This window comes from Onychostruthus taczanowskii, unplaced genomic scaffold, assembly GCF_017590055.1.
Source record: "Onychostruthus taczanowskii isolate IOZ18803 unplaced genomic scaffold, ASM1759005v1 scaffold45, whole genome shotgun sequence".
NCBI lineage: Eukaryota > Metazoa > Chordata > Aves > Passeriformes > Passeridae > Onychostruthus > Onychostruthus taczanowskii.
The window spans coordinates 3,542,667-3,558,047 of record NW_024502014.1 but is presented as its reverse complement, the minus strand read 5'-3'; the positions used below and the strand labels follow the sequence as shown (position 1 = coordinate 3,558,047).

The window sequence follows — 15,381 nt, the reverse complement described above, 5'->3', positions numbered from 1 at the left end:
AAGGATATATTCTCTTACTGTAAACTCTGGTCTACAGGACAACAATCATACATTTAAGTTATCACTTCCCAATTACATGCAAATTAATAACTCACTGCCACAGGGAAAAATGAGCCTCAGCACGTATCATTCTTAGAGCAGCTAATTGGGCATGGAGTGGGATAGCTCTGGTGGTAAACGGTAAATAATGCATATGGTACATCAAATTTTGCATGTAGGTAGACATTTTAATTTGCTTCTTACTGAAAAAGGGAGAACCTTTTAATAAGCAAAACATTCATCTCAAGACCAACATGCAAGACTGCCTTCACACATCCACCTACTGTTACATATGTCTATCACACACAGAATATTTAACAAGGATCATGTTTCAAGGTGTGTGTGTGCAGATATGTATGAACAGATATATCCATACATGTGTACACAGACAGAAAGAGAACCTTACAATTAAAATAAAATTCAGTGAATTCACTAATATAGAAGTCTCAAAACTTCCGAGAATAACATATTTAAAGTTTTCTAAGAGACTGATAAGGGGTTGCCACTGTATCAAAGGTTTCTCAATCATATACCATTTATCTGTAAGTTTCAGGAAAATTAAATGAAAGCCACTGGCAAAATCCAACTGCTTTTTCATGTAAAACTGAAGTCATTCCCTACAGAAAAGCTAAGGAGTGGAACCAGCTGCAGAGGGTTTTGTTTTGAGGAGGTTTTTTGTTGTGTTTTTGGTTGTTTCCTTTTTTTTTTTTTAACAAAACAAAACATTCAGCTGTTCTTTGGAGCCTTTGAGTTTAAACATGAAAGAAATTACTCTCTGCCCTTCTCCATCCCCCTGGGCTAGAACCCCCAAACACCTCTAAGCAATTCTCATGCAATCTATGCTCACTAGTGCAGAGTGTTGCTCTCCCCATAGCACAACTACCATTCACTCACAGCTACACAGACTTGGTAGGAAAAGAAGATATTTAGACTTCAGAGCTTGAAAACCAAACTAATTTACTCTATACAGAGTCACAGTTTCCCTTTCTTAAGGTAGGTAGAAAAATGGTGAAAATTACCTTGGCATAACCGTGGTGATGTTACGTAGTGGCATTGAGGTGTAAGGACCTAAAAGCTTTTCCACACTCCTAATAACACACAGACACTCGGACCCTTTCCACTCTCCCTTAGAATCACAAGAGGGAAATAAATCCTTCACATGTTTTCCTGGCTGACACTGAAGGAACTCATCAACCCACAGCGGGATGCAGTGAGATCCAAAACTGGACTCTTTGTAGTTGAACAGGAACAACTTTAGCCAACTGGAAATTACTTCTGATGGAAACTTTGTGATTTTTCTTTTCCAGCAGATTAATTGATGCAAAAGTTTAACTTGATATTTCATTCCAGTATCTACTGGCAACTGATAATCAGTGATAACTGCTATGCTAGCAATTCATGATTGAAAGCATTTCTCCTTCTTGCAAATGGCATCACACATTTGGAATTGATAATGCAGAGAGATCTGGCCTGAATTCCAAATTATCTAAGGATCCAAACTCATGATACTGATTATTTTTCAAATCTCATGTTTTCAAAGACAAACTGCAGTTCACATTCCCTCATATTCTCTTGCATGTTTGAACTATTAGAAAATAGCTGGTTCATGTTTCAAAGGGTCTGATTTTCTAATAAAAGGACTAGAATTTTCTCCTTTATATTTCCTTTTTATCATGCAAAATTCTCAACTAATCCACAGCCTCCAATCACTTAGGAATTATCACAGATGCCACAGTGTCAAATATCTTTGGGAGAACTCCCCAACCCACTGTAAATCAGTACATCTTTAAAACAGATATGTAGAGTGCCCTGTATAAGAAAATAAAAATGAAAAGACAATAGCAAAAACCCCAACAAAGGTATTCTTCACTGAAACCCACACTGGCAGGTGACTTAGGGAGACAGAATATTTTCATTGGATCCCAGCATATTACAGGAAAGACAGTTAATAATCAAATCATCATAGAATCATAGAATTGTTTAAGTTGGAAAAGATCTTTCAGACTATCGAGCCCAAACGTTAACCCAGCACTGCCAAGCCCACTACTAAACCATGTCCTTAAACCCCACATCTACACGGCTTTTAAATACCTCCAGGGATTTAAATACCTCCACCACTCCCCTAGGCAGTCTGTTCCAGTGCTTAACAACCCTTCTGGGGAAGAAACTTTCCCTAATATTCAATCTAAACATCCTCTGTCACATCCTGAGGCCATTTCCTCTTGTCCTATCACTTGTCACCTCAGAGGAGAGTCCAACCCCCACTTTGCTGCAACCTCCTGTCAGGGAGCTGTAAAAAACGCTGAGGTCCCCCTGAGCCTCCTCTCTCCAGTTCCCTCAACTGCTCCTCACCAGATTTGTGTTCCAGACCCTTCCCAGCTCCACTGGCCTTCTCTGGACATGCTCCAGCACTTCAATGTCTTAGAGGGACCCAAAATTGGACACAACACTGTCAAGGTGCAGCCTCACCAGGGCCCAGCACTGGAGGAGAGTCACTGCCTTGGTGCTGCTGCCACACCACTGCTGACCACATTTCTGTGTAGTTGTGCTCTGGCCTGGACTGGAGGGTGACAGTGGCAGACTGTGTCAGCCAGAAAGATCACACCCACCCCATGACAGGAAGACATCCCACTCTCCCAAGTATTTGCTCCAGAAGTGGAAATCCCAAACTCAGGACTGGCAGGAGGCACCTCAGCTCCTGTGTGGGGTGGGCTGGGAATCTCCTGCCCCTTCCACACTCCAGCAGCCCTTGGCTAAGAGCTGGGGTTCACACATGAACCCCTCTGCTGTCAGCAGGGACATCTGGGTGACAGGATGCAATGAAGGATTCCACACACCAATTCATAGCAGCTTTGGTGGCAGAGCATCCAAACAAGTCAGGAAACTAACATATGACTACAAAAGAAAATGATTTGTCAAAAGTTGAAGGAAATTTTGCCTAATTCTGCCTTTGTTCAAAAAGGCAACTATATAAAGAGCAGGACCCAGATTTTTTTTTTTTTTTTTTGACCAGCATATAGTCCATACATGACTCCCCATTTCCAAGTACACATTGTGGGAAGAAAAAGAGAAATAATTTTTTACATCTGTATTTGGAAACACTGGGTCATCCAAAGATTCAGAGAAAAACTGGAAGCTGCCAGCATGGTGGTATATTCCCCATCCTACCATCAAATGCCCTACCTGAAACATGCTGTGATTTCTGTAAGCAAGGCAATACTACTCCCACTCAGCAGAGCTCATTTCAACTGGTCAGGTTGGGAGAGGGGAGTATCTCTGCCACCTCCTGCTAAGCAAAAATTATAAATCACGTCCCCACTCCACAAAGTAAAAAAAAAATCTAAAAATAAAAAAAAACCCTAATTGACCAAACAAAAAAACCCAAAACAATCCAACACAACCAACAAAACCAGCCAACCAACGAACAAAAACACCAACAACCAACCTCACAGCAATAATTAACCTAAATATTGAAATTAAATTTATATTAAAATGTTAACAGCAATTCTCATGAAGACTGATGCAATAATTAAAAGGAAATAAATTAACATTTTCATTCCACTAAATGAAATAAACAAAGAACCCACACACACAAAACCACTGAGTGTACATTGGAAAGACAGCTTAAAACTAACAAGGTTTAACTCAAAACTTTTTTTTATTAAAGTATGAATGCATTTATGCTGGAGAACAGTTTACATACATTGTAAAGCAATAAGCATATTTTCAAGAGGTGTGGGCCCTCCTCAATACATCTCCATGCTCAATCCACATGCTTTACCACTGGACTCGCACATACACTCTCACATACAAACACAGACACACAAAATACAGACACAGAGCTATCTGCTTGGATTAGCTTTCTTTTAAGGCTTCTGTAAGGTGCCCTAGTGCCCCTAACATTACCATAATTACAAACAAAATTGTACAAAGGAGCAGCATTACTTGCAAACTACTGATCTGCTCTCAGCCTTAAAAAATATCAAGTGAAACAAGTTTTTCCTTTATTTGAGTTTTATTAAACATCTGCATTTAAGAAAGGCATGACTGTATATCTGTGAACAAGGAAAGATAAGGGAATCTTAACACGAGGTTCTCAACCAGAACAGATGTTCAAACCTGACTCCTAAGGGACCATTTCCTTTGATCTTTACAGTGAGGCAGCCCTGTGTGGTGAGACACTGCCAGCTCCATCCCACCAGGGTCGCTCGACCAGCAATGCGGAAAGGGGAACACAGAGCTGTGCCCACCGTGCTCGGATCTCGTCACACCTGAGGTTGATGAGAAGTCACAGTTCTAACACTGACACACCCAAGCGTCCCTCAACTCTTCCCAGCGGGCCCCCTCCTGTGGAGCACATCAGGGTGGGATAATGCACAGACAGCAGGGCTGACTTGCTGAACCCCCAGCCACCAGGGAGTATTTCTGCCCACCCCTTTTTGGTATCCTGCAGTACATAGTCTGAAACTGCAAATACTGGTGTTGGGTGAAAGACGTGGCAGCCAGTACATTAAGAAAATAGGTACAATGAATAAAATAAAGGATAGCATATGATATAATGTGTACATACAAGCATCTTTCATTTTTTATCTGTGAAATGTGAATTAACTGCAGAATGCCAGGCCATTAGTCTAAAAAGGCTGTGTATGGCTGTCTTAGCCTACGAACGGTCAAAGGGTCTGTGTGATGTGTCATGGGGAAAGATTCTTCGGGAACCATTAGGGCTTTCCAGGCCTACTTGCTCTTGTGCTTCAGCATCAGCCTGCAGCTAGGAATGCCAGAGAAGCAACTAATAAAATTGCCTGACCAGTCTCATAAGACAAACAGGAATGACTGCACTTCATGGTATGCACCTGAACTACAGAGATGAGAAAGGGACAGTGATGGGAGGGTGACAGAGGTGGGGAGGGAGATCTTTTTCTCACTTTTACAACAGCAGCAGATTTCAATTCAACGTAATTACTTTAATGATGCATATCTGTAGGTACCAAATTGCTCTTCTGATTTAAGAAGCTGGTCAGACAAGTGTTTGGCAGTCCTTTCATTACCCAGTTTCAATTGTTGCTTATTCACCTATCAGCTCTCATTCCCTAAGCCATTTCTGCCTCTGCTGAACTGTGAATGAGTTCAGTCAGCCATCATCAGATTCAAATTCATGAGACACTTCCTCCGATGAGCTGTTCCTGTGGATCCGGCCATCGCTTTTCATGCTGTGAAAAGTCTTCTTAAAGGCCTCCATCATGGCATGGGCCAGCTTCTTGGCCTCCAGCTTGCTCTCACACTCCACAGCGTGGCAGTCCATCTGGTAGGACAGGTCATCGTTGATCTCCCGATAGACCCAAGCAAAGATGTTTGGGCTGACGTTGTGGTCAGCAGTGCAGTAGGCTATACGTGCTACCTGAAAGGTATCCATGTGCACTGTCGCCTCACCCTTGAGGTCCAGATGATGCAGCCAGACTTGGAAAGGGCGAATTTCCAGAAGGGCATTAGCTGGGTAAACATCCTCCCTGGTGAGCGTGTGCTTCTTCCACAATTCAATGACTGGTTTTTCTGTGCAGCCTGACAAAAATTGCATCCCTGTTGTGGAAACTTTACCCAAATATGTAACCTGCAAAGAAGAACAAAGACAGGTGAAAACACAGAGAGCAGACTCTGGTGGTACTTTGTGCCATCCTGGGGAGTTTCACTGGGGAAATAAAAGCACACGCCTCCCCTCACAAACTCCCTGATTTCCACATCATTTTCAGTAAAACAGTTTTCCAACCGCTTTCCAAATATTTGTTTTTGCAAATGCTGACTTCACCATTCAAACCCAGAAATTAAAAATGCCCAAGTGTCTGAGTTTCAAGGCATTCCACTATCTTCACCCCTCCTAGAAAGCTCAGCTTTAGAGCCCCTGACTACCTCTATGCTCATTTTAGCAAGTGCAATTGCCATTAGAACAGGTCCCAGGTAGCTGTGATGCAAATCACGTCTTTTTTTTTTCCTTCATACTTTATTCAGATGATTTATCTGTATCATATTTCAAACATTAGTATTAGGGAGACAGAGAGAGAGACATTCTCATTTTGATAATGCAAGGCTGCAGGGGATCGAAAAGCATGATCACAGAAGAGGGTTTTAAACTGTTTCAATGCTTCTTTTCCAAAATGATCCTGTTTTTTCACCACTTCTTCTACTTCTACTTAAGTATTAAGCCAGGAACAGCTCAAAGCTGTTCAAAACTTTATCTTTGAGCAGGGTTGAGATATTTATTACATCAATTTAATAAAATATGCTGTTAAAAATCTAGTAATAAATCTACCTAAGTTTAATCACATCATCTCTCTGCTTTCCTGTCTAGTCCTTTTGAGTAAATACCCTGTTAGGCAATCAGCACACGAAAGCAAGGTGGTTTGAGTGCCTTTACAGAAATTTGTTCACCAAATATCAAATTCACTAGGAGGTCCACATCAAAATTCTCTATTAAGCCTGTGCAGAAACATTCCCCTAAATCTGTGCAGCTACTAATGAGGCTTCCTTCCACTTACAGCTGAATGGAAGATTATTTTATCTGGGAAAAGGGATTTTCTCTATGAAAGACAGGTCAATGCCACACAAATGCAATTATGTAGATTATTTATTGCTGTTGTCAGGACGGTACATTTAAGAACAACTATATGAAAGCAAAATTGCTCCTCATTTATCTCTTGCAGCAGTATCTGCTTGAGACAGAATCTTTTACCCCTTGCTTGATGACTTATAGCCTCCTCTACATTTTACTCAAGGCATTTGGAGGAAAAAAGTAATCACATGCACTTTTCAAACTAATTTCTTCAAAATTCTGCATTACATACACAATATAGGTTATTTTTATGTTGTAAATGTGTTAAGAAACGTAAAGAAAAAACATGGAATTTCCACATTTGAGCACATTAAAAAATCATAACCACAAGAAATATGGGATTTGTAATCTATGCAAACAAAATTTTCCACAAGAAAAATATTTTGCTGTAAGTTTTACAGGTTTTGTTAAACTTAGAGGCCTAAATTAAGCCATAATTAAGGAAAAAGCTTACAAAACTTTATTGGAAGTCTGTGTGGCTAAATCATGCTTGCCAAAAAAGCAATTTCATAGCACTGACATTTCAAAATGGGAAGTCTTATTCTTTGCCTATAAATATTCATGATTTGCACTGGGAATATGTTGAATCTTATAAAGCTTTGTATTTTTTTTGGAACAGTGGGAAACACAACAGCTAGAACAGTTAACAAGGCAAGACCTACCAGTGTTTTGCCTTATTTTATTTTATTAGTGATGAGAGTTGAGTTCCCTAAAGTACTGTAGAAAAACTTAAAAGAAAACCTCAGAGTTCACAGTGCCGACTAAACACATACAAACAGCACATCCAGGACCAAAGAGGAATGTGTCTACAGCATACTGGGGGGTATTTCAACATATATCCAAAGCCAGATTGCTTTGAATGGAGCAAGATCATTGTGGAAATCTGCACATTCAATATATTCTCCAAAGAATATACTTCATACTCACAAGCCAGCTAACAAAAGACAAACACTGTCAACTGACACTTGGGGTCAAATTCAAAGCCTATTGCAGCATCAGAAGTCCTTCACTAACTTCAAAGAGATTTGCACAAAAACTTTAAACCCTGAGGAACAGAGAAATAGCCTCTTGCTCATGCACTTTGTCACTGCCCAAATACAGCTTCGAATCCCTGACTGCAGGAGAGAGCTGCCACCACAGCAACATTTTGTCCCCCCAGCTGCTGTTTGGAGAAGCCCAGGGTCACCTGGAGACCACAGAAATCAGCACCTCTCATGAGCACACAAGAGGGGATGCAGGGAACTGTTTCACTACTGGCTTGTCCTAAAGAGGAAGCTGCTGCCAGCTCGTGAGCTGCCCTGAGCAGCAGCACAAGGATGGGGAGAGGGGAAGAAAGCAAAGACAACTCCATCCCAGGCAGTCAGTGTTGCTGAGCTCTGTGCTGCAAATTCACCCCAGCACACAGCATCAGCTTCTGAGCATGGGCAGCTCCCAAGTGATGCTCGGACACCTTCAGCAGCCAAGGAGCAAGATCAGAGTAAGCTGTCACAGAGCAGCATAAATTGAATTTAATGTTCTCCTCTGTTCCTCTGCAGCAGCTAACAGCAAACCCCTGTTGGCCATCAATCCATGCGTGTGGCCTGCTTAAGAGTGAATCTACCAAAAATAATGGACTTCCCTAAAATAAAGTAGTTGTATTTTAAGAAAAAAAAAGCAGTGAATTACTCTGTAAGCAGCCAATGCAAAAGTAACTAATAATAAGGATGGAATTCTGGCTTGTTTACCAAAATGGGATGTACTGGTCTGATTTACTGTCCCCGTTCTGTCATGGTATAACTGTGTAGGAACCTTTGGAAAGTTGCTTCTTTTAACGTCACTTTGAACCTCCATTATATAAATCTCATTTTCCTTTGAGGACACAGCCATAAATATTTATAAGGTGCTTAGACATTACAATAAGGAGCTCACAGGAAAGAATAAACAAAACCTCAACTTTAAAGTTTCTCCTGCACTGTGTCTTATATAGAAACATCTACACCTTCTAGTGCTGTTACTTTTTTGGGTTTTAAAATGAATTATCTTTTTTTTACCTAGTTGAGATACAAGCATTTGACAAGAGTAGCATCACTGAAGGTCTTGGTGAAGACAGATGTCTAACATTGTATCACAGCATGGTTCCCTGCCAAAACACAACAGGGATACAGGGGCTGGGGAGACACCTCCACTCTCCGACCCACGGGAAGGTACTTCTCCCTGAGCTCGGAGTTTACAAGGTTATTCCACAAGCAGCGCAAGCAGTGCTCCCTGCATTTTGGCTCCTGCCTTGACACATCTCACAGCACACTCACCTTTGTTTAAATGCTCAGAAACCCCTGACCACACCATTACAGTGAAGCTAGTACAGTACAACCATCAATTTTCAATTTCCAAGTCTGCCAACCAAAGGTCAAGGAACAGATAATTCCTTTCATTATCAGATGGAAAAGAAAGTTATTTTGAGGCAAAAATTCCCACTGGTGGTCTTTCCCATTAAAATCATTGATATCTCATCAGTGTGAAGCCAGCAGAAAAAAGACAGAATTCCATCTTTAATGATCGTAAGAATGAGATGTGAAGGGCACAGAAAGACATTAGTAGTAGCAGCAGTAGTGATGTTGTTACAGTTATCATTGCACATACAAAAACACACTGAAGTGCCTGAAGAGCATCCACTCCACAGCTTTACTGACCAGACAGTAATCATTGACAAAGTCAGGCAAAGCCACAGTGCAGGCTGAAAGCCACATCTGTGATAATACAGCTCTGACCACCAGCACAAGTTCACCAGGACTGAATAATGCTTTTTCTTCCTCTGAAACTCTGGAAATCACTTGGAAGCAAACATCAGTCCAGGAAAATTACTTATTTGTGCAAGTGTGGCATGTCCAGTAGCAAGTGTCATCCTATTCATAGTGAGGCCAGGACCTTTATTCCCTTAGCGTTGTTAAGCACTGGAACGAGCTGCCCGGGGAAGTGGTGGAGTCATCAGCCCTGAAGTTTTCAAGAAACAACTGGTCATGGCACAAAATGCCATGGTTTAGTTGACAAGGTGCTGTTCAGTCAAAGGTTGGATTTGATGATCTTGGAAGTCTTTTCCAATCTTAATGATCCTCATGATTCTATGATTCTAGCCTCAGTGCAAGGCAGAGAAGCTACAGGTTGGTTGTAACAAGTAAATTATGATCAAGCTGTTGCAGCCTTTACTTGTTTTGGACACTATTTTAAGTGAGAAAAGGAATGCAAATTCAGCTCAATGCCACTGTGTTAATTTTAGGCAGTGAAGGCATTTCCTATCATATCTTCTACCAGGAATAAGAGTATATTTCTTTATGGTCCTTTTAGTCCTTTGTGTGTTCCATTTGTTCCACAAATTTCTGGAAGATACATACACCTCACAAAAATTTCTTGTGCATGTTAAAAACTATCCACATTCTTTCCAGCCTTTCTATGGCAAATTTCATCCTCTGACAAGCCACTGTCACCAAGCATGACATAAAATACTCTTGAGGTTTCAGCACCTCTATGCTTGCAAGCATCCAAACCTTTTGTAAAAGTCAAGATGTTCTGAAGAGCTCCTTATTTTACCCTAGAGATTTGCCAACACCAGTGTCAGTATCTGGCAAAACTATCCTCAACTGAAAAATGCTGTGCCTTTGCCCTTCTGTAATGCAGCTACACTCATGTGACACATAGAGACATCTCATGTCAAAGGACATGAAGAATAATTGATGTCATTTTTCAGGCACTCTCCTGGAAAGACAGAAATAGCTGAGTATTTTGACATTGTTGTTTTCAGCTCCTTCAATCCAATAACGTATGGTGAAAATGTCTTTTAATAACTATGTTTAAGAGCCTACCAACTTTGAAAAGACCAGTAGAGCAGCTGCAATAGCCATTTACACTTCTAGCACAGTATGATTTGTCAGAATTAATAAGGGGTTTTTCCTCTTCATACCCTTTTCATACTCTTTCATCATTGATCTCACATTTTTCACTTGCAATTCATAGCAGATAAAGAGCAGCTCAGCTCCTGTGTGTGTCACTCCGACCTCAGACCTGACTCCCCAATGGAACACATATCCATACTGCTCCTATCTCACAAGCCTCACTCAGGCACCTGAAGTAAGGCAGTCAAATGACTTTTTCTCCTTCCGTTCCCTATCCCCAGCCCATAGACTATCAGTGCTCCAAGAAAGCAGATCCAAGCTGTAAAGACCATAATTACTGCACTACAGGAGGACAGATGCTCTCTTGGCACAGGAGCTTGGCACAGGAACACATACCTCACAGGGTTCTCGGCTCTCTCACTATTCAAGACCATGATCAAAAGACCATATGTAAAATTAATTCCTTGGTTATTTATTTAATATAAGTATTTCTTCCATACCAGATAAGGAGGGTCTTTGCCAGCAAAATCAATACAAAAATGAAGAAAAAGTTTAAAATAGAGCACTGACCTTGAGTCATCAGGTATTTACTCTGCATATTTACAGTCACCAGAGGATGCCCTAGAGGATCTTGAATCTTGTGCAAATCTTAGTAGTAGATGACTGTCTCTTCTGTTGATCAGTGTTTTAAAATAAACATTCTTTAGCCTCAAATTTGGTCTAGTTACAACTGATAATGTTTGATCAAGACAGTTTGCCTCACTTAAATGTGAGGCAAACAGAGATAATGGGACATTTCCTTCCTGAAAACATAACTCCTCCTGCAGCACCTTCAGGACACGTGGCAATGAAAAAAGTGACTGTAAGGGTCTGTGTTAAGATGCACAGGTACAGACCCTCCAGTCAGCAAGTAAACCATCAAAGAATCATTGAAACATCAGGGTTGGAAGAGACCTTTAAGATCATACAGTCCAACAATCCACTCAGCACCACCACTGCAACCCCTACACCACTGAACCACATCACCCAGCACCAGATCCAGACACCCCTTAAACGCCTCCAGGGATGGCAGCTCCAACACCTCCCTGGAAAACCTGTTCCAATGGCTGAAGCTTGTCAGTTCATCTCAGCCAAGCCACGAACCATCAGCCTAAAGATCAGGTAAACTTGCAGAAGTTTTAAAGAAGAATGCAGAGGAGATCGGAAGAATAGCAGCCTAAAGCAGGTTTAGGAGGACATATGCATGTTTTGTTTAAAATTGCTGCAGGAACACACAGATGGAGATGTTCCCTGGGTTTGCAGCACAGTAGCAGGTGCAGGATGAGAAAGTTCAGGCTCTATCTAGACTCCAGGCACATATGAGAAAGTTCAGGCTCTATCTAGACTCCAGGCACATATTGTCGAGGCCAGGACACAGCAAGCTTAATCTCCACATAACTGCAAGATCTGGAAACCTCTGCAAGAAGTTGCTACTCTGGAACCCTGTGCTCAACGTCACTGCAATGACAGTGTGCACAAAGCCCCCAGTGGCACCTCCAAGCTGAGTGGTTGGGGAGAATCAGGGCTCACCAAAGAGTCACAGATTTGATGGCTGAAACTAGTTTTTCTTTTATCCTCAGCAGAGCTGGGATATGAGTGGGACAGGCCTGCAGCATGCTGTCCAACAGCTTGGTAAGTCCTGGCACAGCTTTCATGTCAATAAAAGCAGATTTAGCTGTAGAGTAATTTTCAATATCTTTAATTAACACATCCAGCTCCAGGCACAGCAGGAGTGCTCTGTGCTGGACAGGCTACCCGTCTCACCACACCAGCTCAGCTCTCCTCACCCTAAAGCACAGTGACTCAGCCTCAGGCTGGCAGCTTGGGATTTAGAGCCAAAAGCTGCTTTTTTGAAGGAAAAACAAAAATATCCCAGACATTCCACTGGATCACTGAGCAAATACCACGAACTGCATTCAAGCAACGTTTGCTTAAGACCCAAAAAATAACTCAGTCAAGTAAAAAGGCTGCACAGTTTCCCTCTGCCTGTCACTGCTTCCTCACCCACACTGCCTGTGTCCAGCCAAAGCCTTGCAGCACGAACACAAGGGTCTTTGTGGGAACAGCAGGGCTCCTCAGCCCTAAGAAACACAGTAAATGCAGCAATGTGGCTTACAGAAATATGTGAAGAACTGTTTTATTTTTGAGACAAAATTCAGAGGGAGGACAGACAGAGCTAGGCAACTATTTAATGGAAAATAACCATCAACTCTGAGGGCTGCCCACTGGATTAGGAGAGAAAAAAAATACATCAGTAGTTAATGTCTGATTTATTCCAAGGAATCAAAGGATAGCTCCAGAAAAAGCTGGAAGCATCAGCACCTCTTCAACAGTTAAGTCAACAGCACCTGACTCCTTTTGTGTGACCAAGGCTGAACTTAGGCCTTACAGCCATGCTACAACTCCCCCTTGAAAACAAAAATAATAAACAAGCCCAGCAAGAAATGCATTTGGCTCTTTACATCTTCAGAACTCCTAAGGAAAAACAACTGCTGGGCAGCAGCTGCCCCAATTGTCCATCTGTCCCCACAGCCACGCTCACAGCAGCCCTTTGCAGGTGCTTGTACTTTCCCACGTGTTTCTCAGCTGTGACCATGCAGCCTTACTGCCCCCCAGGAAGGGGTCACCACACAAGTAAGGCATAAAGTGATAGCACAGAGTAGTCACTTTGGATATAGTTCCCCAACTAAATGTCTTTGAAAGACAGAAGAGCTCTAATTTTTAGTCCATCATTGCTCTTTCAGGTTTTACAGCCTCCATGCTTCTCAGTAGCATGTGAAGGAGCAGGAAGAGCTGGGGCACTGTGAAAATACCTTTTCTTGAAAAATGCTCTTCCCCAGCAGAATGACATAAAAAACATAATACAAATTTCAGTGCTGCTGCTTCTGAGGTTTCCTAGGAAAGCCCTTTAACACGGCAGCAGACAAAACAGGTGAGTTACTGTGATCCAGAGTCGGTGTCCCAACATCCAGTCCAGGGCAGCATCTTGGGAATGGGGCTTTTCTCAGGACAGAGCTCACCCATGAAGAACTTCTCAAACACTGTGCAAGACAAACACTCCTGGAAGTGCAGATGATTGACATCAAAGTGCAGGGCACATCTCTGAGATTCTGTCCCAGCTCAGAGTAAGACACCCAAAAGCACACAGACATCTCAGAGCCCCTCTTCATAGCCAAATAAACCTCTGATCCTCCCAGAGCAGAGCTCTGCCAGGCCTCCCACTGATGGCAGTTGAGGAGGGGAGCAGAAGACAAAAACTTCTGCAGAATGCCCACAGGAGTGGAACCCTCCTTACCCTATGAGATCAGCCTCATCACCAACATTACCCCATACTGCTCAAGGAGGACATGGGAAAACACATCAGCATTTGGCAAGTTTAAGATTTAGTAAATAAATGTACTGGAGGAGGAAAAAAAATTACCCTGATGGCTTAATTTATGAGCTCTGAGAGGAAAAAAAGCCAACAAGAAAAAGCCCACTGAGTCCACTGGCCAAACAGCCAGTGTGGGGTAAATAAAGCAGCAAGCCAAACTCTCCTTCTGGAAGACAATCCTGAGAAACACAACCATCCAAGCTTTTCACCTTTCATTACATCAGGCTGCTGCTCAGCAAGTCTCTTTATAAACAACCCCAGGTATTAAAGTACAGCCTTCAGTTAGACCTAAGAGCACCTAACTTATATCCAGTGACCAGGAGTCTCTGCCTCACTGGCAAAATAGTTAACCAAGCCCCAACACAACCTCAGCAAGAGCCAGCTCTGCTCCCTGCAGCCTCCCATTAGCAACAAAAGGATCGCCTCTTGCATTTCATTCTCCACTGGACAGGAAGCTCTTTTTGTGGTTTGGCTTGCAGGGATGAATCTGAAATGAAATCAAGTGGAACTGGCAAACTGCAGTGAGCTTGCAGTCAGAGACTCTTCGGTCCTGGTGTGAGTGGAAGATTTACGCTGCACTATTTAAAACTCAAGAAATCAATTTCATTCTAGCAGCAATTTAAAAATGTTGTTGTGCAAGACATAACCGAATGAACAAATACATCCATCACACACAATCTCAGCAGGGCTGCTGGACACCCTATTGTACAAGTCGATGATTACTTTTATTCCCAAATATTTTCTTTATGTTGCTATTTAGATCACTTTCCTCCTTTGTCTCCTTTCATTGCCTCATGTAACTTCCTCTCTCTGTACTCAGTTACTGCTGGGTTGAAATTAATACTTGGATAAGCCAGTTCATTTCCCATTGTCCTTCAGGTAAGAAGAGGTAGAGGCAGCCAGGAAGGTGAGAAAACCAGCCCACTCTGTAGGCATTATTGCAATTTCTTGAAGTTTCCTTTACACAAAGTCCTTCCAAAACCTTTCCTCTGCTACCTCAAAATCTTCTCACCGAGAACATCCCTTCTGCCAGGAGAATGTGGCATAAATGTGCATGACCACAATCTCCCTGCAAATATACACCTCCCTTGATGTTTATGTTCAAAGTACACACAAACCTCTTTCACTACACAATCTTTATTCACATGAGGTTGAAACCAAACACGGAAATCTGATTAAGCACCTCATCATGTTTCAGAAAGCTTTTCAGTGCTGGGCTCCTCACAGTTGTTGTCTCATAGTAGAGAGAAGGAGCCCATGGACACAGAGAGGAGCAGACTGTTCACTTTTACTTTGTCCCCCTTCCTTTCCAACCCACAGAAAATTCACTTTGGCACCAGTCCTACAAAAACTTCTGTACCTCATGGAGCATGCAAAGAGGGAGTACAAGAACAGTTACTACTTCAACCACCTTTTCCACTGAGGCATGTGTATTTCACATACTCTCCAAGACTTTGGGC

At 42.1% G+C, this 15,381-nt stretch overlaps 1 protein-coding gene across 5 annotated transcripts in view; it reads right to left on the bottom strand.

Moving 5' to 3' along the window:
* Positions 1-3,678: 3,678 nt before the first annotated feature.
* Positions 3,679-15,381, bottom strand: part of PID1 (phosphotyrosine interaction domain containing 1) — an 83,865-nt gene continuing 72,162 nt past the window's right edge. For all 5 annotated transcript variants that reach the window (XM_041414499.1, XM_041414502.1, XM_041414500.1 and 2 more), the window contains exon 3: positions 3,679-5,647. In XM_041414499.1, the coding sequence (XP_041270433.1) occupies positions 5,171-5,647 (477 nt within the window). In that variant the 3' untranslated portion in view covers positions 3,679-5,170. The remainder of the gene's footprint in view (positions 5,648-15,381) is intronic.